At 46.4% G+C, this 26199-nt stretch overlaps 2 protein-coding genes across 2 annotated transcripts; one reads left to right on the top strand and one right to left on the bottom strand.

The window, feature by feature from the left end:
• The first annotated feature begins 211 nt into the window (after positions 1–211).
• On the top strand, positions 212–22323 carry LOC134750098 (AP-1 complex subunit beta-1). The gene is made up of 18 exons (XM_063685192.1): positions 212–253; positions 445–629; positions 737–907; positions 2456–2653; positions 2997–3114; positions 3390–3580; positions 7865–8047; positions 8722–8904; positions 9879–10073; positions 11561–11653; positions 12131–12252; positions 13109–13299; positions 13676–13770; positions 14123–14236; positions 15751–15907; positions 16457–16574; positions 16982–17108; positions 21645–22323. The coding sequence occupies exons 2-18, from the start codon at positions 522–524 to the stop codon at positions 22044–22046; spliced, it is 2766 nt and encodes a 921-aa protein (XP_063541262.1). The 5' UTR covers positions 212–253; positions 445–521; the 3' UTR covers positions 22047–22323.
• Positions 22324–23404: 1081 nt separating this feature from the next.
• LOC134750016 (ribonuclease H1-like) lies at positions 23405–25420 on the bottom strand. Its single transcript, XM_063685082.1, has 2 exons — positions 24935–25420; positions 23405–24556 (listed from the first exon to the last, which is right to left on the bottom strand). The coding sequence occupies exons 1-2, from the start codon at positions 25314–25316 to the stop codon at positions 24369–24371; spliced, it is 570 nt and encodes a 189-aa protein (XP_063541152.1). The 5' UTR covers positions 25317–25420; the 3' UTR covers positions 23405–24368.
• Between the last annotated feature and the right edge of the window lie 779 nt (positions 25421–26199).

The following is a 26199-nucleotide window of genomic DNA, read 5'->3' as shown; positions in this document are numbered from 1 at the left end:
TCGCAAGTCGCAATGTAGTTGCAAGGGCTGTGATTCGCTTTTAGGCCACGTTCGCGTTTCTCAACATTTGGTCAACATGTTCAAGCTACATGCGCCATGTGCAATAGCATACGACCAAGTTCGATCCTGTTCCGAACTACAATTGTTAGACAGTGAATGGCTTACCTAAAAATGACAACACCGGAATCGATGACAAATCAGATGTCATGATGAAATTTTCTAATCTGTGGAAACGCCCCTCGTCGCGTCAAACGTACGTTGTCCAGATTTTTGTATATTTTGTGTATTATTTTTCTATTTATTGGTAATATTATTGTACATTTTGCATTAATATTGACTTTAGTTTGTTCCGATTAAGCGGATTAAGAAACTTTAGTAATTATATGTTGTGTTTTGAAATGTGACATTCCAATTTCCAATACACTGCAACTATCGATTTTTCAGGTTCAGGGCAAGAAATAATTAGTATAAACATCAAATTTTGCTGCTTGTGATACATAAATTAGTTAATAAGCATCAAAATGACCGATTCAAAGTATTTCACGACCACGAAAAAGGGAGAGATATTCGAATTAAAGTCGGAACTCAACAGTGATAAAAAGGAGAAAAAGAAGGAGGCAGTCAAAAAGGTACTGTAAAATACAAGCACGAAATTCGTATAGCAAGACCTACTATTGAATGTACTTCTATTACATGCTAAGGGAAGGGTCTTATGTATTTATTTCTGATGTTTCAGGTAATTGCGTCCATGACAGTTGGTAAAGATGTCTCTGCGCTGTTCCCTGACGTCGTCAACTGCATGCAAACAGACAATCTGGAGCTAAAAAAGTTGGTCTACTTGTATCTCATGAACTACGCCAAATCACAGCCAGACATGGCCATCATGGCTGTGAACACCTTCGTCAAGGTACGTTTCCATTGCCATTTATCTTTATTTAATTATTTGGAATTCTGTAATGAGTTAATTGGAAATCCTGTAACTGATTCTGCTTTTTCTAACTTTAAATTTGATTTGCATGGTTGAAAATTATTAATATTTTCTGAAAAATCTTATAGTAATATAGTAAATTCATCTTTTTATAATATTGGAGCATGGGAGTTTCAGTGTTGGGCTTTTACACAATCAAATGGAAGATGTATTATATTGAGACAAATTTCATTAATGAATAACTACGCTTAGTGTAGTTATTTGTGTGTGTGTGACTTGTCTTTTTTATCGTTTTAATGTCTACTGTACCATATTATGATGGGTGGAAGGATCTACCAACATACCAGCTTGTTAAGGTAAACAAATGATCCAAAAACCAATCGACTCATCAACTTGTAGATTTACACATTAAACTCCCTAACAATCTGATCTAACATTAATTAGCACACGGTAACTAATTTACTTAAAAGCATTTTTAATATTATTTTTATCCTTATAAAATTAAACCCTGCATGTAATAGATATTTAAGATTGCATGTTATATAAACTATTTATTTTCTAAATTAAGCCCATCACTAGTGGATGTGTAAATCTACATTCAAATGTAAACAGTGAGATATATACCAGTGTTATATGCTAAAGTATGTACTATGAATATATAAGTCCATGCCTCATCCAGATTACATGCACATTGGCTACAATAATCCTGTATCAATTCATACAGTAGAACCCTGTATTTTGTTACTTTAAAATAAATCCTTGTCTCTCATGCTATGCAATGAATGGATTTGACGATAGCAATGTGATTTCACTGATGAAAAAAAAACCAACATTTGTTAACATCCTCTTAAGAACAAATTAAATTACTTGCTTATGGATATATTCTAATTTGTGTTTACAAGTAGTTTATTATAGTAGTACACTACTATTTAAACTATAATCGAAATAAATATCATATACATCAGTGTCCTCCGTTTATGCGACAGATGCCTCAACCGCTCTGCATCTGTCGTGTAAACGGAGGACGCTGGTTCTTGGTCATTTTTTTCCTGATTGATTTTGATTGATTGATTTGATTTTTTTTTGATTCAACTGTTTTAACTGTCTCTTCCTACTTGTTTTTAGTTTTATTGATGGCACTGTGGAGTGTGAGCCTTAATTTTTAGCTTGGGTATGATAAAAAGGGGAAAAATATTAATAAACACAGCAGTATCACATATCTTCAGAAGCTGGTGTTTAATGAACTAAAGGGTTAAAAATGATGTACTTTTATCTATCATCAATTCATTTCCACTTATATTATTTTGTTATCAAATATTTACTTGGTAACAAAATAGTACTACAGTAAATATACACTCCCAATTTTTTACTTTAACCATGACCAAATCAAATAAATCTGAAAGTAGAATAGCAAATATAGCAGGTTTCTACTGTGCGCTTATTGTTCGTTGCTTCCATATGATTCATGTATTGCTTTCTCTTTTTTCCACCCAATACCAAATGCAAACTATGTTGAAACATCTCCAGGATTGCGAAGACTCCAACCCGCTCATAAGAGCTCTGGCTGTACGGACCATGGGTTGCATCCGAGTAGACAAAATCACGGAGTATCTGTGCGAACCACTGCGGAAGTGTTTGAAAGATGAAGACCCGTATGTAAGGAAGACAGCAGCCGTGTGCGTTGCTAAACTATATGACATATCATCTAGCATGGTGGAAGATCAGGTAATTATTATTTTTTGTTTAAGATGTTAAAAGTCATGAAAAGTCATTCCACTAAGTTAAGAGAGATGGCGCTGGATCTGTATATTATGCAGTAACTTTGGTCATCAAAAGTTGATGTCTGACATTTCAGTGTCCACTTAACATATTGCGCAGTACAGCACCATCTATTTTGGCTGTCGAAATCTGAGGAACTTTTTTTCTTATATTTTATATCTTTCAATTACAATCAATAACTCTTTACTTTATAATATAAACTTGTGGAAATACCCTTTCCGTTCCTATTTCCGTTATGCCCTATTTGAATTACGAGTAAGTGGTTATCTAAATCAAATGTTGTTGGCAGGGTTTCCTGGACCAACTAAAGGACCTGCTGAGCGACTCCAACCCCATGGTGGTGGCCAACGCCGTCGCCGCTCTCTCGGAGATCAACGAGGCCAGCGTATCTGGACATCCACTTGTCGGTAAATACTGTGGAGATTTGATAATTGCAACTACTAAGGTTTTGTGCAAGTGGCAGAAATTTTTAATGAAATTACAACAGTAAACAACCAAGCCACATATTACTAAGGTGCATAGTTTGTGATGTTAGTGCGTGTAGAGTTAGAAGCTTGGCTCTACATCAGATCTGATAACTTTTTGACAGTGTTAGCCATATGGTCTCGTCTTGTCATTTTGCATGAAAATGTTTTTTAGTGGGATCTAACTTCTATGTCTCTAATTTTCTTTATTATTGCAGAGATGAATGCGCCAACCATCAACAAGCTCCTCACGGCTCTGAACGAGTGCACCGAGTGGGGGCAAGTGTTCATCCTGGACGCGCTCAGCAACTACTCGCCTCGGGACGCGCGCGAGGCGCACTCCATCTGCGAGCGCATCACGCCGCGCCTCGCGCACGCTAACGCCGCCGTAGTACTGTCCGCCGTCAAGGTAAAGTGTTCATCCTGGACGCGCTCAGCAACTACTCGCCTCGGGACGCGCGCGAGGCGCACTCCATCTGCGAGCGCATCACGCCGCGCCTCGCGCACGCTAACGCCGCCGTAGTACTGTCCGCCGTCAAGGTAAAGTGTTCATCCTGGACGCGCTCAGTAACTACTCGCCTCGGGACGCGCGCGAGGCGCACTCCATCTGCGAGCGCATCACGCCGCGCCTCGCGCACGCTAACGCCGCCGTAGTACTGTCCGCCGTCAAGGTAAAGTGTTCATCCTGGACGCGCTCAGCAACTACTCGCCTCGGGACGCGCGCGAGGCGCACTCCATCTGCGAGCGCATCACGCCGCGCCTCGCGCACGCTAACGCCGCCGTAGTACTGTCCGCCGTCAAGGTAAAGTGTTCATCCTGGACGCGCTCAGCAACTACTCGCCTCGGGACGCGCGCGAGGCGCACTCCATCTGCGAGCGCATCACGCCGCGCCTCGCGCACGCTAACGCCGCCGTAGTACTGTCCGCCGTCAAGGTAAAGTGTTCATCCTGGACGCGCTCAGTAACTACTCGCCTCGGGACGCGCGCGAGGCGCACTCCATCTGCGAGCGCATCACGCCGCGCCTCGCGCACGCTAACGCCGCCGTAGTACTGTCCGCCGTCAAGGTAAAGTGTTCATCCTGGACGCGCTCAGTAACTACTCGCCTCGGGACGCGCGCGAGGCGCACTCCATCTGCGAGCGCATCACGCCGCGCCTCGCGCACGCTAACGCCGCCGTAGTACTGTCCGCCGTCAAGGTAAAGTGTTCATCCTGGACGCGCTCAGCAACTACTCGCCTCGGGACGCGCGCGAGGCGCACTCCATCTGCGAGCGCATCACGCCGCGCCTCGCGCACGCTAACGCCGCCGTAGTACTGTCCGCCGTCAAGGTAAAGTGTTCATCCTGGACGCGCTCAGCAACTACTCGCCTCGGGACGCGCGCGAGGCGCACTCCATCTGCGAGCGCATCACGCCGCGCCTCGCGCACGCTAACGCCGCCGTAGTACTGTCCGCCGTCAAGGTAAAATTGAGGATTTTGCCAGTGACTACAGTTTTCCGAAATTTTGTTAATGCCAATTATCATCATTTAAAAAGCTAGGAAGGGTTTCGTAAGTCCATTTTGGCGTAGCAGCACGGGATCTGGTAACTATCCTCAGATTTTTTGTAAAATTCATCCTATAGTGTTAGGAAAACTAATGCCTACGTCAATTCTTGGGATTAGGTGTCAAGCGGACCCCAGTGTAGTTTGTATACTACACCTTACCCTCACACACACATGCATGTTAGCTACTTTAGTATTTAAGGACTTGTACCGTGTCATTTAATGCATTATACGTATATACTCGAAGCTAGTCGTTTGTCTTTACGTCTCACAACACACCAGGCTCCCATGAGCCGTGGCAAAATGCTGGGATAACGCGAGGAAGAAGACTGTAGTGTCCACACTACAGTCTTCTACAATACAATATTGTAGTTCCCATTACTGAATCGGTAAGAGATACTGAACTGTAACTAAAATTAAGAGCGTTCTTACAAGAAAAGTCGAAATAATGTAAAATTGATGATATTCCCGACAAGATTTAAGATTTTACGCTCATTATTAGAAATAAAGAGTACTTGTTCCAGTAAGAGCGTCTTCTTATCTTTAGGAATATCGTTGTACATTTTAGAAAAAGGACTAATTAAATTAGTAATGATTTTTTTTCTGATGGTCGTTTACGAAAAACCGCGTGAAGCACTGAATTGTGAGCTCTTATTTGTAAATTTTGAGAAGTTTACTCTACTAAAGTTGGATATTTTGTATTACTAATATCATAGAGTAACGTATACTAGAGCGGTACTGTCATAGTAAATATTGTAACCCCAGTAAATTCACTGCCATCTGTCGACACACTTTAAAACTAAAAATGAAGATTTATAAAAATACGATAAAATGTATTTAAATATGGATAAATGATTTTTTTTATTTGCATTAATTATTTTTATGATTTTGACCCATGTTCTTTCACTGATATGCGTTAAAATTGCTCCTTATGAACCCTGGCAGTACCTACTGGACTTAGGTTTGGTGCAACATAGGCGCACACTGTTTTGATCATTCGACTCGTCTTGATGAGCACTTAGGAGAGCAGTACCCATGATAGAGCTGATGCTGAACCCTGGCAGTACCTAGTGGATCTAAGGTTTTGTGCAACATAGGCACACGCTGTTTAGGTCATCCGACTCGTCTTGATGAGCACTTAGGAGAGCAGTACCCATGATAGAGCTGATGCTGAACCCTGGCAGTACCTAGTTGAACTAAGGTTTGGTTGACATATCAGTCAAATTTGACAGATTGACAGTTTTTTTGTCATTTTCAGGGAAAATTATCTTTTTGGGATAGAATTTAGCACCAAGTAACATTGTTAAGTGTAGATTTATACTATCTGTCAAAATTGACATTTTTGACAGTTGGATCCCAGATCGAAACGGCTTGTCCAATTTTGATAGGACCTTCAACATTAGTCATGGGATGGAAAATGTAGTTTGACACATCTGTCAAAACTGTCAAAATTGACAGTTTGACAGTTTTTGTCATTTTTAGTGAAAATTAACATGTTTTGTTAAAGTTTGGTACTAAGTGACATAGTGTAGTGTTGTTTGACATATCAGTCAAATTTGACAGATTGACAGTTTTTGTCATTTTCAGTGAAAATTATCTTTTGGGATATAATTTAACACCAAGTGACATTGTTAAGTGTAAATTTATACAATCTGTCAAAATTGTCATTTTGCGACATTTTGACATTTTTGGATCCCAAATCGAAACGGTTTGTCCGATTTTGATAGGACCTTCAACATTAGTCATGGGATGGAAATTTAGTTTGACACATCTGTCAAAACTGTCAAAATTGACAGTTTGACAGTTTTTGTCATTTTTAGTGAAAATTAACATGTTTTGTTAAAGTTTGGTACTAAGTGACATAGTTTAGTGTTGTTTGACATATCAGTCAAATTTGACAGATTGACAGTTTTTGTCATTTTCAGTGAAAATTATCTTTTTGGGATATAATTTAACACCAAGTGACATTGTTAAGTGTAGATTTATACTATCTGTCAAAATTGACAGTTTGTGACATTTTGACAGTTTTGGATCCCAAAACGAAACGGCTTGTCCGATTTTGATAGGACCTTCATCATTAGTCAAAGGATGGAAAATGTAGTTTGACACATCTGTCAAAACTGTCCAAATTGACAGTTCGGCAGTTTTTGTAATTTTTTGTGAAAATTAACGTTTTGTTAAAGTTTGGTACTAAGTGACATAGTTAAGTGTTGTTTGACATATCAGTCAAGTTTGACAGATTGACAGTTTTTGTCATTTTTAGTGAAAATTTTCTTTTTTGGATATAATTTAGCAAACAAACCATGTTCATTTTCACTAAAAAAGACAAAAACTGTCAATCTGTCAAATTTGACTGATATGTCAAACAACACTAAACAAAACTTTAACTTCAATGGCCATTAACGTCTAATTCGAATTAACTTTAATGCAATTGGTGTGTAATGCAATTGGTTAATGGCGGAACTAATGGTTAATGCAATTGATCAATGGTTAATTAAAATTAACAATTACGGCCAACACTGCTACATATAGCTAAAATAGTTTCGCTACCCAAGCGGTACGGTTACCCTGTACCTGTACCAAATGTAATGACGAAACATGTAAACAAGCGAGTATAAATTAAGAATACAAAAGTAAGTACATTTGCACTGGATTTAGTATTTTCGTACCAAATAACAATAATTAGGATTTTAAAATTTAAGTACAGTTAGTGTCGGTATAATTGTTTTCAGTATGCTTCACGAAGGATCAAGATTATTTAATCCATCATTGTAGAGCGAGCGAGAGGGAAAACGTGGTAGAAGGGATCAGCATACTGAGCTCGCACAGCCCGTCGCAGCGCGTAAAATACCTAAACTCGCTCAACGCCGAAATGTAATAGCGCTCTTAAGTATTCTTGCAAATAAATAATAAACTAGATAAGCTTTAAATTAACAGCCTAACTGCGCGTATAAAATTTTGTAGCTCCCGCAAAACCATATCGGTCCTACAGCGGTCTTCATATTCCGCACGCCTTTTCGTCATGTGAGGGATACCGTTATATACGTGCATACTGCTATCTTGCTCACACCAACGCGCGGATCCGCATCATTGTTATAACCGTGTACGATAATTCATTTCTGCACGCTCATACTAAACCTTTGTATTTCCTCCAGGTCCTCATGAAGTTGATGGAGATGGTATCCTCGGACACGGAGCTGGTGAGCACGCTGTCCCGCAAGCTGGCGCCGCCGCTCGTGACGCTGCTGTCGGCGGAGCCCGAGGTGCAGTACGTGGCGCTCCGCAACATCAACCTCGTCGTGCAGAAGCGCCCCGACATCCTCAAACACGAAATGAAGGTGGGAACACATTTACGGAAAACATTTAGTGTCATATCCTGATTAAACAGATCTTGACTTTAGGATCTCAATAGCCTGGAAGATAATGCCTTTATAGGGTTCCGTACCCAAAAGGTAAAAACGGGACCCTATTACTAAGACTCCACTGTCTTTCTGACTGTCTGTCTGTCACCAGGCTATATCTCATGAACCAACCATGAACCATGAACAAATACTAAAAACAGAATAAAATTAATATTTAAGTGGGGCTCCCATACAACAAACGTGATTTTTTTGCCGTTTTTTGCGTAATGGTACGGAACCCTTGGTAATGGAATGTAATGGTGCGCGAGTCCGACTCACACTGGCTGATTTTTTACGTTCTTAATGGAGTTGTGTGTACTTCCATTAATTCCTCATTTTCATCATTCCATCAAACCTACAACATAATTATATGTGGCGTTCCATGTCCTTATGTACATGGAGCATAAGGACCCTTCTCTAATGGAAAGCCACATATTCCAAAATAATCATTCTAATACCAACAATGTTATTTGTCCAACTAGCCGGCCGGGTGGTCTAGTGGTCAGGACGTTAGCTGATCCGTTCGATTCCCGCCTCGGCCACCTGTGGACTTGGTCACTTTTTCTTTAGTGTATGTATCTCTTTCAGTTTATAATGTTATTCGTCTCCAGGTGTTCTTCGTGAAGTACAACGACCCGATCTACGTGAAGCTGGAAAAGCTTGACATCATGATCCGGCTCGCGTCCCAAGCGAACATCGCGCAAGTCCTGGGCGAGCTGAAGGAGTACGCCACCGAGGTGGACGTGGACTTCGTGCGCAAGGCCGTGCGCGCCATCGGCCGCTGCGCCATCAAGGTAGAATACTTAACTATCACAAAACATGTACGAACATGTACTGATAACAATACTAGAAAAGAGAACATTAAGCGTACATCACTGAATTACCAGTATTTCGTAAACAACGCCCTTCGTATATAAATGATCAAATCAGCAAAAAACTCCTTTCCCCGCCTGGGCAATAATTTAGTATTTCATCACACTCGCTTAGTAAATGTGGAATTGCACGCAGGCTTAGCGGGAACTATAGAAAAAGCGTCTTCCCTAGGGAGTTATGAAGTTTCTAGTATTATAATTAACAGTTTTCTTTTTGCCTTTATACTTCATTTTTGTATCGCAAGTGTGATGAAAAACATTGTGTGTAACTCGGGGTGTAATAATATTGCGAACTCGAGTCTATAAATTTAACTATACTCTCGTTTGCAATATTTAACTTACGCCCCATGTTGCACATTGTAATGTGTAGTAAAAAGTTGGCAATCAAGTACCTTCGAGCTATGGGAGAAAATTTAACCTTTCGTCTGTGTCTGTCAAGGATCCTGACTGACTTTCAGTCAACTATTATTATTATTTATTCCATTTTTTTCTCCTCTATACGACACGACCGAAAAGTCAAGAATTTGGACCTACAAACGCATACGCAAAATGACAGTTAAACTCATTTAGGTGCTGAACTGTTATCTTAGCCTGAGTCACACCCACCAATTGTTAGTTTTCTGAATCTTCAAGCTTGAACTTTTACCGGTGATTTTTACTTTTTATTCCCAAAATGACAAAATTGAAGTTGAAAAAGTCGTTTATTATGTCAAGTCACCTAGGTGTGTAAAAAAAATGTAATAAAAAATACTTAGTGTAGGGTGGTGTAGGTAACTAATATAGCTTTTAAGTTAATATAACTAACCATATATGGACTTATGGGTCTGAAATAAAGATATATTTAATTTAATTTAATTGCCAGATATTAATTCACACTACAATATTATTCATACCAGGTGGAACCATCAGCCGAGCGCTGCGTCTCAACCCTGCTTGAGCTGATCCAAACGAAAGTGAACTACGTAGTGCAGGAAGCCGTGGTGGTGATCAAGGACATCTTCCGCAAGTACCCCAACAAGTACGAGAGCATCATCTCCACGCTCTGCGAGAACCTGGACACGCTGGACGAGCCTGAAGCCAGGGCTTCCATGGTGAGTTTACAACTTGTACCTTTGTTTAAATATAAACACTGAAAGTGCACAACTTAATTGTCTAATGGCGTTATTCATAAACGCGTTACTGGCCTGAATGAGGGCTAACGCGTATGAATTCGCCGCTAGGGGCGCTAGTGTAGATGGTGGTCTTTTCCATAGTTCGAAATGTCAAATGTCACTTGTCACTTCAATGACTGACAGCTGTTCTTTAGTCTTTTGGACCACCATCAACAGAGGCGCCAACTGGTGAGCAAAAACACGATAGCCCTCATTAGCTATCGTTTATATTTATCTGTCATTTTGACTTATGTATTTGTAAGAGAGGGATAAAACTTAAACAAATTCAGGCTTGTAAAGTTTTAGGAATAAGGGGGTTAAAATTTAAAGCTAAGTTATCAAATGTTACCATGCCAAATAAGCTTTATCATAATTATTACAAAAGAGCGTCAGGTACTCGACGATTCTCTAAATTATGTTGTACCTTTATACCAATGTCTCCATGTGCGATCTAAAAGTTTGTTTTTAGAAAATGGTTTCATTTATTGTAGTTTCAATAGAAAGTCACAAAGTAACGCTCATATAACGTCCGACAAGAAATTGTAGAAAATAAATGAGGGCGCCACTTTCCTACGTAACTATCACGTTTTTGACGTAGAATGCTTAAACATGGCAACAATTTAGTATGAAATTTTTTAAGTTCCATTTTATTTAATTTCTACTATTTTATGTCGCACTATAGGTACTTACTTACTTACTTACTACGCTGGCTCAGCGACCCGAAGTGGATCTTGGCCTCCGATACTAGGTTTCGCCATTCGTTCCTATCCTGTGCGATCCGACGCCATTCAGCCACCTGGATGTCACATAGGTCCTTCTGGACCTCATCGATCCACCGGTACCTAGGCCTTCCGACCGGACGTCTCCCAGTTGGTCACCCCAGATAAGCTCTCTTGGCCGCACGATCCTCTCCCATCCTCTCCACGTCCACGTCTCCAGCCTTGCTCTCGCCGATGATGTTGGGCTCGCCCACCAGTTCTTCCACCTCCAAGTTCTTCCTCACTTTCCAAGAGCCATCCTCCCGTCTTGTAGGGCTTAAGATCCTCCTAAAGATCTCTCTGACCTCTCTGCCACCAAGAGCTTGTTTTCCTCCTTCAAGGTCAACGCGTCGCACTATTGGTACGCCGTTTACAAATGGACACGACGTATATGAGCATGTGATTTACACAATCCCGCCCCCTGCTCCTTCCTGCAAGTAGGTTGCCGTACTTGGCGGTTTTTCGGCGGCATTATGCGTAGAGACATGAGCGACTAGAGTAGTGTTACATTAGCACCACTCATAGCGACAAGTTCTCGGATCATGTCGCGATAACATGCTAACAGCGGCAGTAACATGAGCATCCAACAACCTGCAGAATAATTTGTGGCAGCGGGGCTAATCCCATTGTAACGTTTAAATGTTGTGAATGAATAAATGCTTGTTGCAGGTGTGGATCGTGGGCGAGTACGCGGAGCGCATCGACAACGCCGACGAGCTGCTCGACTCCTTCCTCGAGGGCTTCCACGACGAGAACGCACAGGTACACTTCATTTTACTCGTACAGCGTACAGTACCCGCCGATAAGTATTGCACATCGGTCTTTAGAAAGAGAACGCTCTACGAAGCCGAAATTCCGATTTGATGATGATTATGATATATGTCGGGAGTACCCGACGATAATACCTGTAAATCTACCTGTGAACCTGTGAGTGTTACTTACGTGGTATTTGCACTTTTGTACGGGCCCATGTACGGTTATAAGCATTCGTGCCGTTTCGTATAACTGCTAAATCCTAGATAAGTTAACTCGGCCGTAGATGATTTATAGTCGAACGTAACCGACCGGGCGGGGCGTGAAGATTAAGGACCCAAAAGGAGCCGTCGACATGTTACGTACAAGCTGCAGAGTTAAGTGACCCCCCTGTAAACAAATTTCTATGCAGGGGCTGTCTAACGTGATATTGGTCTAATCGCTTTTTCATGCCACCAACATTTACTAAGATTCCAATGTTGACAGGTCCAACTCCAACTGCTGACGGCGGTGGTGAAACTGTTCCTGAAGCGGCCAGCAGACACACAAGAGTTGGTGCAGCACGTGCTCAGCCTCGCCACGCAGGATTCCGACAATCCCGACTTGAGGTAACATAGACAATCTAGAGATTTTTGACTTACCTTATCATACATTTTGTAAGAAATCGTGTGTGCAATTGCAATATCACGTCCGTGGGACTCCGAAGTAACTTTTTGCCGATACACGACTCGAGGGGTTAATATAAATTATCTTCTTAATATGTTTACGATGTTTTTAGGGTTCTGTACCCAAAGGGTAAAAACGGGACCCTATTACTAAGACTCCGCTGTCTGACTGTCACCAGGCTGTATCTCATGAACCGTGATAGCTAGACGCTAGCGTGAAATTTTCACCGATGATGTATTTCTGTTGCCGCTATATCAACAAATATTAAAAACAGAATAAAATTAACTTATATTGACCGGGATATAGACCGTGATTACCTTTTGTATTATTTGTGAGCTCCCGATATTTCGACGCAGTTACATGCATCATGTTCACGGGTGACTGAAGATAGCGGGTGGGTGTCAAAGTTGTGTAGACCGCGCTCTGTCTACCCTCATTCTTGCGCGAGGCGCGTTGCAACATGATGCATGTAACTGCGTCGAAATATCGGGAGCTCACAAATAATACAAAAGGTAATCACGGTCTATATCCCGGTCAATATAAGTCTAGTGAAACTAACCGTGAATCATTCAAAACTCTAAGAATAAAATAAATATTTAAGTGGAGCTCCCATACAACAAACGTGTTTTTTTTTTGCCGTTTTTTGCGTAATGGTACGGAACCCTTCGTGCGCGAGTCCGACTCGCATGTTCCACGCTTGTCTTTCATACTTGATGCAGTTTACGTCTTATCTACCCATTTTAGAGTTCATTTTCTTTCATCAGAAACAATCGAAATCATCATTCAATGTGTGATTAGGGACCGCGGCTTTATCTATTGGCGCCTGCTCTCCACGGACCCCGCGGCCGCCAAAGAAGTGGTGCTAGCCGACAAGCCGCTCATCTCTGAGGAGACTGACCTTCTGGAGCCGACGTTGCTGGATGAGCTCATCTGCCACATCAGCTCGCTCGCGTCTGTCTACCACAAGCCACCTACGGCATTTGTTGAAGGTAAGCTACGTTACTGAGTTCTCGCACAGATGGCGCTACCACCAATACCAACCTTTGGCCTATTCTCGGCTAGATGGCGTTTGGCGTTGACGGTTTCGTTTGTAATTTAACAATTTTAACACATATCAATGAAAGTACATGGGTCGAAATCATATAAAAATATTAAATACAAATAAAAAAAATATATCCATATATATACATTTTTTGATATTTTTAGTTTTAGTTTTAATCATGTGTCGATAGATGACAGTAAATTTACCGTGACTACAAAATTTACTATGACAGTACCCCTCTATCCTATATATTCTCTTTGCGCGAACGAACTATAGTAGTGTTTATGTTCGTGTGCTTGTTGTAGCGATATTTGTGTGTGCAGGTCGCGGCGCGGGCGTGCGCAAGTCGCTGCCGGCGCGCGGCGCGTCCGAGCCGTCCGAGGCGCACGCACCTCAGGCCACTGTCATCCCCAACCAGGTAACCCACTTTTATTGCCCCGTAGGAATATTTCTCAGATACTTTTTTAAATATTGCGATCTCGATAGTTGCAGGATCTCATTTTACAAATGTCAAAATGTATTACTTTATCAAGGAATATTAAAACCATTCAATTTGATTGATAAGAAGTTATCGTATCGTTTTGTTTCGTCCTCTTGGCCGCGGCGAGATGTGATTGATTAATTTCATTATAGTAGACTAAACCGTTTCGTAATGAATATTATAGTTGGGAGCCCATATATGAAAAGTACCCAATTACAGTTTGGTATACGAAATCTAAATTCAACCATTACATTCGACGAGTAGATAAAATGGTATTTTTGTTTGGTAGGAGTCTCTAATCGGCGACCTGCTGTCCATGGACATCGGCGCGCCGCCCTTGCCGGCCGCCGCGCCCGCCTCCAGCAACAACCTGGACCTGCTCGCCGGCGGGCTGGATGTGCTGGTAACTGTTTGTTAGGAGTCTCTAATCGGCGACCTGCTGTCCATGGACATCGGCGCGCCGCCCTTGCCGGCCGCCGCGCCCGCCTCCAGCAACAACCTGGACCTGCTCGCCGGCGGGCTGGATGTGCTGGTAACTGTTCTTTTGATCACACTCGCTCACTAAATGTGGAATTGCACGCACGCTTAACGGGAACTATAGAAAAAGCGTTTTCCCTAGGGGTTACGAAGTTTTTAGTATTATCAAAGATAGATATAACTCCGTAATAGATGGATACAGTCTAAGGAAAAAACGTGCCTCGAAAATCAAGAAAATTTGATTCTCGTTCAGAGGGCGCTACTAGCTTTGGCCAACTGTCGTATAGATGGCGTTGACGGTTTTTGTTATTTAACAATTTTAACGCATATCAGTGAAAGAACATGGGTCAAAATCATAAAAATAATTAATGCAAATAAAAAAAATCATTTATCCATATCTAAATACATTTTATCGTATTTTTATAAATATTTATTTTTAGTTTTAAAGTGTGTCGACAGATGGCAGTGAATTTACTGGGGTTACAAAATTTACTATGACAGTACCGCTCTAGTATAAGTTACTCTATGGTATTATCATTAACAGTAAATACCAATAAATTATGTCTATGTCAGTTTTTTGTCTATACTTCATTTTTGTATCGCAAACGTGATGAAAAACATTGCGTGTAACTCGGGGCGCTAATATTGCAAACTTGAGTCTATAAATCGCTCCGGCGAGCCGTCGCGATTTAACTATACTCTCGTTTGCAATATTTAACTCACGCCCTATGTTGCACAATGTACTATTTTATTCTTTACCTTTGAGATCAACTCCGTTTTTACACGGCTGCCTAAAAAATTAGTGTATTATTTTCAGGGTTCATATTTGTATGGGGATATGTAGTTCCTCATACCATTGTCATTTAAATCATAGTATTTATAACGTGTTTAACACATGTTTTAGATGTGAAATATTTTCTTATTAGTATTACATATTTGAATATGTGTGTAATTTATGAAAAAACCGGGATCCAATATTATTGTATTTAGTTGATATTTTTAACCCTTATATACAAATAAGACCGCCTGTTGTCTACCTCTCTCCTTAATCAATTGTTTTCTGTAAGTCGTATCTTTTATTGAGGTGTGCCAATAAAGAGTATTCTACATATATATTTATCTAAATGCATACTCAAGCCAAGCATTAGATATTTTTTGTTCCCTGTCACTATCGTAATTTATTTATTTTAGTCGTATGGCATATTACAATTCATGGTCGCTTTACAAATTTACAAATTAATACTTAAGTTCTTCACCCAATGGGCTGCGTTGTCGCTTAGGTTAGGTAAGTCCAGAGGACTCCCTCTCGTGTACTTCCTTTTTGGGCACTCGCGGACTATGTGGTAAATGGACTGTACAGGTGCTCCACAGTCGCACCTCGGTGTATCTCTATCTCTACTATCGTAATAATGATTAATGATACTTGACAATTGTTAACAGTTGGGTGGTGGGCCGGAGCCGGCGGTGGGAGGAGTGGGGGGTATGGGTGGTGTGGGGGGCAGCACGACGGGGCTGCTGGGCGACATCTTCGGGGCCGCCGCGCCCGCCTCCTACGTGCCGCCCAAGACGTGCTGGCTGCCCGCCGACAAGGGCAAAGGTAACGCCCATATACTACACTACATTTACATATTTATTTTAAACATTATTGCACATCGAAAAGGTACAAATGGCGGGCTTAGTGCCTCATGGCATTCTTCTACCAGTCAACCGTAGAGCCAAACCGAAATGATAAGGTGGATGCAGTGAAGCGTTGGGAGGTATCACACAATATACAGCGGTATACTTCAGTAAAGTAAGTCTACCCTCGTTTATAGTAAAATACCAAAGCATCTTTACAATTATAGCGGTCGAATTCGAGGCAGTATGCGAACAATCGACCAGTTTGATTTTTCGTCAACTGACGCGCGCAGCTACAGCCCAATATCAACCTTCGTGCATTTAGATAAGGTTCACGATCACACACCGCACACGATAGGCGTGTGGAAGCGACAAGAGATCACATACTATTGTCGTTGATATTTGTCAAATTTCTCAGATTTAAAACCTGGCTCTCTAGAGGCGAATGTTATACACTTTTTCCTGGTAAAGTTCTCCTGATTTTTAATCTATCACTTCACTCATAAAATACCCATTTCTTTCCTTGTAGGCCTAGAGATCTGGGGCACATTCAGCCGGCAGGGCGGACAGCCGCGCCTGGAGATGACCTTCACCAACAAGGCCATGCAGGCCATGAGCGGGTTCGCCATACAGCTCAACAAGAACAGGTAATTGACCTTGATTAGCGTATGTTCTATTCATTATTCTCGAAGTGTCCAAAACGTTATGATTTGCTTTTATTGTAAGTATCAAAACGCGACACACGAAATATGTGCGACTGGAATTAAAGGTTCGAGCCAATACTAATAACTTGCGCGTGCTGCTTGCGCAAGTAGTCAAACGCCTTTATTCGCTCCAGCTACATGCACCGTGGGCAAACTCTAGAAGCGCCTGCGACCTGCAACTCGGGCGTGTCCCGATGTGCGCGAGTTAACACGCGAGGAAGAGCTTGGCTCTCGAGCAGGTGTGGTGTGGCCTTTGGCTAGCGCTATTTACGAACCGATTCGGTATACAGTCCAGGTCAAAACTCTGTTAAATCGTTCTTATAATAAGCTCGTATGTGTTTCGTTGTCAGTTTCGGCGTGTTCCCGGCGGGCAGCCTGGCGGTGGGCGCGCTGGCCGCGGGCGCCGGCGCGGAGGCGCCCCTCCCCCTCGCCACCACCGGCCCCGTGCAGCGCATGGAGCCGCTCAACAACCTGCAGGTACCACCACCACCGCCACTACCTGGCCTAGGTAGTAGAGTGGGAACACTGGCCGCGGGCGCCGGCGCGGAGGCGCCCCTCCCCCTCGCCACCACCGGCCCCGTGCAGCGCATGGAGCCGCTCAACAACCTGCAGGTACCACCACCACCGCCACTACCTGGCCTAGGTAGTAGAGTGGGAACACTGGCCGCGGGCGCCGGCGCGGAGGCGCCGCTCCCCCTCGCCACCACCGGCCCCGTGCAGCGCATGGAGCCGCTCAACAACCTGCAGGTACCACCACCACCGCCACTACCTGGCCTAGGTAGTAGAGTGGGAACACTGGCCGCGGGCGCCGGCGCGGAGGCGCCGCTCCCCCTCGCCACCACCGGCCCCGTGCAGCGCATGGAGCCGCTCAACAACCTGCAGGTACCACCACCACCGCCACTACCTGGCCTAGGTAGTAGAGTGGGAACACTGGCCGCGGGCGCCGGCGCGGAGGCGCCGCTCCCCCTCGCCACCACCGGCCCCGTGCAGCGCATGGAGCCGCTCAACAACCTGCAGGTACCACCACCACCGCCACTACCTGGCCTAGGTAGTAGAGTGGGAACACTGGCCGCGGGCGCCGGCGCGGAGGCGCCGCTCCCCCTCGCCACCACCGGCCCCGTGCAGCGCATGGAGCCGCTCAACAACCTGCAGGTACCACCACCACCGCCACTACCTGGCCTAGGTAGTAGAGTGGGAACACTGGCCGCGGGCGCCGGCGCGGAGGCGCCGCTCCCCCTCGCCACCACCGGCCCCGTGCAGCGCATGGAGCCGCTCAACAACCTGCAGGTACCACCACCACCGCCACTACCTGGCCTAGGTAGTAGAGTGGGAACACTGGCCGCGGGCGCCGGCGCGGAGGCGCCGCTCCCCCTCGCCACCACCGGCCCCGTGCAGCGCATGGAGCCGCTCAACAACCTGCAGGTACCACCACCACCGCCACTACCTGGCCTAGGTAGTAGAGTGGGAACACTGGCCGCGGGCGCCGGCGCGGAGGCGCCGCTCCCCCTCGCCACCACCGGCCCCGTGCAGCGCATGGAGCCGCTCAACAACCTGCAGGTACCACCACCACCGCCACTACCTGGCCTAGGTAGTAGAGTGGGAACACTGGCCGCGGGCGCCGGCGCGGAGGCGCCGCTCCCCCTCGCCACCACCGGCCCCGTGCAGCGCATGGAGCCGCTCAACAACCTGCAGGTACCACCACCACCGCCACTACCTGGCCTAGGTAGTAGAGTGGGAACACTGGCCGCGGGCGCCGGCGCGGAGGCGCCGCTCCCCCTCGCCACCACCGGCCCCGTGCAGCGCATGGAGCCGCTCAACAACCTGCAGGTACCACCACCACCGCCACTACCTGGCCTAGGTAGTAGAGTGGGAACACTGGCCGCGGGCGCCGGCGCGGAGGCGCCGCTCCCCCTCGCCACCACCGGCCCCGTGCAGCGCATGGAGCCGCTCAACAACCTGCAGGTACCACCACCACCGCCACTACCTGGCCTAGGTAGTAGAGTGGGAACACTGGCCGCGGGCGCCGGCGCGGAGGCGCCGCTCCCCCTCGCCACCACCGGCCCCGTGCAGCGCATGGAGCCGCTCAACAACCTGCAGGTACCACCACCACCGCCACTACCTGGCCTAGGTAGTAGAGTGGGAACACTGGCCGCGGGCGCCGGCGCGGAGGCGCCGCTCCCCCTCGCCACCACCGGCCCCGTGCAGCGCATGGAGCCGCTCAACAACCTGCAGGTACCACCACCACCGCCACTACCTGGCCTAGGTAGTAGAGTGGGAACACTGGCCGCGGGCGCCGGCGCGGAGGCGCCGCTCCCCCTCGCCACCACCGGCCCCGTGCAGCGCATGGAGCCGCTCAACAACCTGCAGGTACCACCACCACCGCCACTACCTGGCCTAGGTAGTAGAGTGGGAACACTGGCCGCGGGCGCCGGCGCGGAGGCGCCGCTCCCCCTCGCCACCACCGGCCCCGTGCAGCGCATGGAGCCGCTCAACAACCTGCAGGTACCACCACCACCGCCACTACCTGGCCTAGGTAGTAGAGTGGGAACACTGGCCGCGGGCGCCGGCGCGGAGGCGCCGCTCCCCCTCGCCACCACCGGCCCCGTGCAGCGCATGGAGCCGCTCAACAACCTGCAGGTACCACCACCACCGCCACTACCTGGCCTAGGTAGTAGAGTGGGAACACTGGCCGCGGGCGCCGGCGCGGAGGCGCCGCTCCCCCTCGCCACCACCGGCCCCGTGCAGCGCATGGAGCCGCTCAACAACCTGCAGGTACCACCACCACCGCCACTACCTGGCCTAGGTAGTAGAGTGGGAACACTGGCCGCGGGCGCCGGCGCGGAGGCGCCGCTCCCCCTCGCCACCACCGGCCCCGTGCAGCGCATGGAGCCGCTCAACAACCTGCAGGTACCACCACCACCGCCACTACCTGGCCTAGGTAGTAGAGTGGGAACACTGGCCGCGGGCGCCGGCGCGGAGGCGCCGCTCCCCCTCGCCACCACCGGCCCCGTGCAGCGCATGGAGCCGCTCAACAACCTGCAGGTACCACCACCACCGCCACTACCTGGCCTAGGTAGTAGAGTGGGAACACTGGCCGCGGGCGCCGGCGCGGAGGCGCCGCTCCCCCTCGCCACCACCGGCCCCGTGCAGCGCATGGAGCCGCTCAACAACCTGCAGGTACCACCACCACCGCCACTACCTGGCCTAGGTAGTAGAGTGGGAACACTGGCCGCGGGCGCCGGCGCGGAGGCGCCGCTCCCCCTCGCCACCACCGGCCCCGTGCAGCGCATGGAGCCGCTCAACAACCTGCAGGTACCACCACCACCGCCACTACCTGGCCTAGGTAGTAGAGTGGGAACACTGGCCGCGGGCGCCGGCGCGGAGGCGCCGCTCCCCCTCGCCACCACCGGCCCCGTGCAGCGCATGGAGCCGCTCAACAACCTGCAGGTACCACCACCACCGCCACTACCTGGCCTAGGTAGTAGAGTGGGAACACTGGCCATGGGCGCCGGCGCGGAGGCGCCGCTCCCCCTCGCCACCACCGGCCCCGTGCAGCGCATGGAGCCGCTCAACAACCTGCAGGTACCACCACCACCGCCACTACCTGGCCTAGGTAGTAGAGTGGGAACACTGGCCGGCGCGGAGGCGCCCCTCCCCCTCGCCACCACCGGCCCCGTGCAGCGCATGGAGCCGCTCAACAACCTGCAGGTACCACCACCACCGCCACTACCTGGCCTAGGTAGTAGAGTGGGAACACTGGCCGCGGGCGCCGGCGCGGAGGCGCCGCTCCCCCTCGCCACCACCGGCCCCGTGCAGCGCATGGAGCCGCTCAACAACCTGCAGGTACCACCACCACCGCCACTACCTGGCCTAGGTAGTAGAGTGGGAACACTGGCCGCGGGCGCCGGCGCGGAGGCGCCGCTCCCCCTCGCCACCACCGGCCCCGTGCAGCGCATGGAGCCGCTCAACAACCTGCAGGTACCACCACCACCGCCACTACCTGGCCTAGGTAGTAGAGTGGGAACACTGGCCGCGGGCGCCGGCGCGGAGGCGCCGCTCCCCCTCGCCACCACCGGCCCCGTGCAGCGCATGGAGCCGCTCAACAACCTGCAGGTACCACCACCACCGCCACTACCTGGCCTAGGTAGTAGAGTGGGAACACTGGCCGCGGGCGCCGGCGCGGAGGCGCCGCTCCCCCTCGCCACCACCGGCCCCGTGCAGCGCATGGAGCCGCTCAACAACCTGCAGGTACCACCACCACCGCCACTACCTGGCCTAGGTAGTAGAGTGGGAACACTGGCCGCGGGCGCCGGCGCGGTGGCGCCGCTCCCCCTCGCCACCACCGGCCCCGTGCAGCGCATGGAGCCGCTCAACAACCTGCAGGTACCACCACCACCGCCACTACCTGGCCTAGGTAGTAGAGTGGGAACACTGGCCGCGGGCGCCGGCGCGGAGGCGCCCCTCCCCCTCGCCACCACCGGCCCCGTGCAGCGCATGGAGCCGCTCAACAACCTGCAGGTACCACCACCACCGCCACTACCTGGCCTAGGTAGTAGAGTGGGAACACTGGCCGCGAGACTCTCCTACTCTCTGTATGAATAAGGTCAACGAGCAACCAGGCGTAAAGATGTTTGATACGATCGTTGCGGTTAGTATGTAATACGTATCGAACTGTAAGCGCATCAAAAATATAGACAACCTTATTCATATACCTACTACTTGTCTTGTTTATTGTAATTAAATGTTAATATCGAGACGTGGGTTTCCTCTAACAATTTTGTCCGTAACTTCCTTATGTAATAAACAAAATATAGTTTTTGACTGAGATCAAACAGCGGCTTAAAATCTAAGCTCTTTGGCCAGTTTACAATTACTATCGAACCAGCCCAAATTTACAAAATACAAATTAACAAATTTATCTAGATTAAGTAGTTAATTTGCAAACCGAACTTGACTCCTTCATTTCCTCAATCCTTCAAATTATTTCCACATTCTAATCCCACGCAATTGCAGGTGGCGATAAAGAACAACGTGGACGTGTTCTACTTCGCGTGCCTGATGCCGGCGCACATCCTCTTCACCGAGGACGGCCAGCTCGACAAGCGCGTCTTCCTCACCACCTGGAAGGAGATCCCCGCCGCCAACGAGGTCCAACACTCCCTCTCCGGCGTCATCGGCACCGCGGACTCCATCGCCCACAAGATGACCCTTAACAACGTCTTCACCATCGCCAAGCGCAACGTGGAGGGACAAGACATGCTCTACCAATCACTAAAACTCACTAACAACATCTGGGTTCTACTCGAACTGAAACTACAACCCGGGAACCCAGAAGCGACGCTGAGCTTGAAGTCACGCACTGTCGAAGTAGCATCTTGCATATTCCAAGCGTACGAAGCTATCATCAAATCGTAATCTCGTTCCTTGTTAAGACGTATTATTATAGTATTCTTAAGTTATAGACTTTATACGATTGTAAATTCCATTAGTGTATGAATGTTTATTAGAGATTCTAGCTTTTTGCACGAGTTTCGCCTAGTAGTGTATTCGGTGGAATATTGTGAGGAGAAAAGTTAGAAACTATTTATTAAAGATTATGAAATTAATGATATGCGAGTATATCGCAGCGAGTGAGACGGAAGACTTCGGGAGAAGTATGCCGTGTAATGGCTATAAATAAATAATTATGTTATATTATTTCGCCTTTTTATTATGAAGTAACCTTACTGTTTTTTTATGTTCGTTGTTTTTTTTTGTGACAATAAATGACTTTTTATTTGTCTGACTGAATATGCGACGACTTAGAGCCTTACCTTGCCTCCTGTACCTTGTACAGTCGCCATTAGTTATATCGGAGCGGCCGAGGTGCTCAAAAATATCTGAACTAACAACACCTTGACAATAGAGTCGTGCTTAGATATTTGTGAGCAGGTCGCTCCGATGTATCTGATGGCGTCTGTACCAACCACATTTGAATGTCAGTCAGCAGTGAACACAACACTGATTTAAACTTTCACGATTTTTACTCATTATTATTCACAACGACGGGACTTAATCGCGTGAAATAGTTTTTATTGTACCTCCGACGTTTCGAGGACGGCGTTGTCCCCGTGGTCTCGGAGAAGACTGGCTCAAGTTGACATCAACATCTTCTAGGCGCGCGAGTTTATCGAACTACCCGCACTTAGTCTTGCTTATTAAAGGCTCCGTCACACAGGCGCGACTTGCGGGCGTAGCGTGAACGGAGCGCGATGAGAGCGTTCCCGCTCACGCCCCGCCCGCAAAACGCGCGTGTGACGGAGCCTTAACTTGAACGTTTTGCGCACTAGGGATGTCACCGGGTCGAGACACAACACTCGCAATATTCGATTTTTCAACTTTCGATATTTGTTTTCGCTTAAACTTACAAATTTACTGAAGTAGAGTATTAAGAAGTAGAACTACTACGTACGTAGTAGTACTTACGTTTGACTAATTTACTCTACAACATTTTTGGTGTTCGGACACGTAATACTCGCCATCGACTAAATTACTAACGTATTCCTTAGTAACTAGGCCTATTTGCCACTTGCACCATCCCACTAACGCGGGGTTAAGCAGTTAAGGCCCACTTGCACCATCCCACTAACCTGGTTAAGCGGTTAAACCGTCAACCAAGTGTCAAATTGTACTAGAAACCATGGCAACTCCAGGTTTAATCAATTAAGCCCGGGATAGTGGATTGGTGCAAGTGGCGCTTATTGTATTGCGATGAGACGATAGATACAAGTGAATGTTTTATAACATTGTTTATTTATTATAAAAATAGAGGAGTAAGGTATCAGTTGTACATACAAAAAACACTGATTTTACGATTACCCACAGTTTTTAAACATTTTAATCATAATAACAAATACAAAAGAATATAACAATCACATAGAAAAGTAATCAAAATTTAACTATCACTAGTTTCACTAATTATATAATTAATAGAGACATCAAAAAAGAATCATCTAATCAGAAAACCTCTTACTGCCTGCCCTAAACATGGGTCCCTACCACTACCATCTATAATTGGTACAATTTTTGGTTGTTTTATTTGATGCATATTGACAAAAGACATCATATGTGACATAAACTAAGAGCCTATACATACTAATCCAACCATAATAAAATTCCTCCTCCAGGCAGGTTCGCTCAGATCACGCTTCCTCGCCAATAATTTGCTGTGAAAAGCAGCTTGGTCTTTGCAGACAAGCCTCGCTCGAGGCATTGTACCCATGCGTGTGTTTGCCTTGAGCAAGGCAAATCTCCACATTCTGCCGCGGATATTTCCTTGGAAATCAGCTAACACGCACCTGATATTGAATTAACCCTAAATGGTTGAACTGCAAGTCTCTATAAGCTTTTAAATATGACAGTTCTGTTCATGTTAGTAATGGTATTGAGGAAGATTTGCAAATCAGCAATTATAAGGTAAGTATTGATAAGCTCAGTGATTAATTAAATAATCAAGACAAAACTACATAGCAGGCAGGGCAGATAACTAAGGCACATTGGCCGATACAATATAAAGATAAAAAATGTGAAACAAACAATATTGGTGGTACATAGACCACAGTTTTTTAGTTCTTTATACTTAAATCAACACTTACAATTAGTCTCTCTATGAGAATAAATCTCCGCTTAAATCAACATTCTAGATATAATAAGTAGTCTCCATACAGAGATAAAAGCAAGAATAGTGTGTAACATTAGTTACTTATATTTAGCAGCACCCTCCTTAGCAAGCCTGTCAGCCATCTCATTGCCATGACTTCCGTCATGAGCCTTGACATAGTTCCATTTAACGTCAAGATTTCCCTGGGCCCGAACCATCTCTTTGAAGTCAGCTTGATTCTTCACGGGCTCTCCAGATGCAGTCATCCATCCGTTATCTTGCCAACCTATTAAGGCAATTTATAAAAAAATAAATATACTTAATACCTCTGTATCATCTCTTCTACCATGGACCTCTGTCATCATCAGATATAACATTACATGGCTGATGCTATGCAAATGTTTCTATAAAAAAAATATATAACCAAATATAACTAGCCAATGCATGATCTGGCATGATGCATAATTAAAATTCTTACAAAAGGCCACTCTAAAACAAAAATATGGATGCCTATAATACTCAACTGCCTATGGTTATTAATAATGTAATAAAGGTGTTAGAGTATGTATATTAACTTGAGGGACATGGAGTCATGGTAGCGTCGTAACGCGCAGCATCCCCAAACACCTATAGTACAAATATTAAAGTAAGGAAACAAACATACCAGGCATCCATTTAGTAGCCGAATCCATGAGAAACTTCGAGTCAGTGTTTATGGCCAGTCTGGTAATTCCATTTTCGCGTGCGGTCCGCATGGCTTCTGTAGCCGCTTGTATTTCTGCGGTGTTGTTCGTGGCCCTGCCGGAGACTGGCTGGCTCCTGTTGTAACGGTTGTTGTCTCCCCAGTAGACTCCATAACCAGCTCGAGCTCCTTGCTGGCCGTTGGATGAGCACGCCCCATCCGTATAAACATGTGTGTAACCTTCATGGTCTCTTTCAAATCCGCCATGATTATTCCTTGAACTATTTCCATAATAGTTTTTATTCGAGTTGTACGACATTTTGAAGCACGTGGATCTCGAGAAATGAGTTAACTTATTACGCATTCACTAATTCGACCGCCGGAATCCGGTTTTAAATTTCAACATATAAGCATATAAGTCCTTGGACGGCGTTCTTCGAAATACCCGACATTCGATTCGAGGAAGTAAAGATGCATAGAGGAAAGGAAGTGTCTTCGTTTTTTTTTTTAACCATAGACAAGAATTTGTCTAGATTCGAACACACCATGCACCAATTAAGGGGCCCCTAGACGGAACCTCAACCGGGACTTGAGTGATTATTTGTAATAGGTGTAGTTTGAATAATACGTAAAAGGCCCTCCACACTCATGCGCGAATCACGGCGCGGCGCGAAGCCGCGAATGCGAGTGTGGAGTCTAGTTCGCTAATCAGCGAAATCGGCTCCACACTCGCGTTCGCGGCGCGCCGCGTAGTCTGGAGAGAGCTTAGGAATTGGTAGTACTGGCGTGGGCTTACACAATATCGCACCAAACCGTCAAAACGGTGCTGTCCTACCTTAAGGTCATAACACACCATCGCACCGCACCGCGACCTTGGAGAAGTTCTAAGAATAGGTAGTACTGGCGTGGGCTTCCACACTATCGCACCGAACCGTCAAAACGGTGCGATCTATCTTACAGACTGCCGCACACGTGCGCCAGTGTTGCCAAGTATATTTAGATCAGTATGGTTTTACTCACTATTATCCACGCGCTCATATCGATGGTGGTGGCCGCGAGAAAGAGATATTTTGACCGCACCAATGTCATAGTGCGGTGCGGTAGTCTGTTACGGTTTTAGTTTGACAAGCCCACCGGATGGAGTACACGGGCCAAAAAGTGTGTCCACATGAGTAGTCAAAGTGGGCGGTTGCATCTCTTTCTAATTAGGGTGACCATAAGTCATATGTATGTGGGATATTAGGATA

This window comes from Cydia strobilella, chromosome 19, assembly GCF_947568885.1.
Source record: "Cydia strobilella chromosome 19, ilCydStro3.1, whole genome shotgun sequence".
Classification (NCBI taxonomy): Eukaryota; Metazoa; Arthropoda; class Insecta; order Lepidoptera; family Tortricidae; genus Cydia; species Cydia strobilella.
Note: the sequence above shows the minus strand (reverse complement) of the source record. Positions and strands in the feature narration are given on the sequence as shown.

Coding starts and splice junctions, on each gene's coding strand:
- LOC134750098 (XM_063685192.1), top strand. CDS start 522: ATGACCGATTCAAAGTATTTCACGACCACGAAAAAGGGAGAGATATTC. Junction 3,115..3,389: donor ATCTGGACATCCACTTGTCG/GTAAATACTGTG, acceptor TTATTATTGCAG/AGATGAATGCGCCAACCATC. Junction 13,300..13,675: donor ACCTACGGCATTTGTTGAAG/GTAAGCTACGTT, acceptor TTGTGTGTGCAG/GTCGCGGCGCGGGCGTGCGC.
- LOC134750016 (XM_063685082.1), bottom strand. CDS start 25,316: ATGCGTAATAAGTTAACTCATTTCTCGAGATCCACGTGCTTCAAAATG. Junction 24,557..24,934: donor GGCTACTAAATGGATGCCTG/GTATGTTTGTTT, acceptor TTGCCTTAATAG/GTTGGCAAGATAACGGATGG.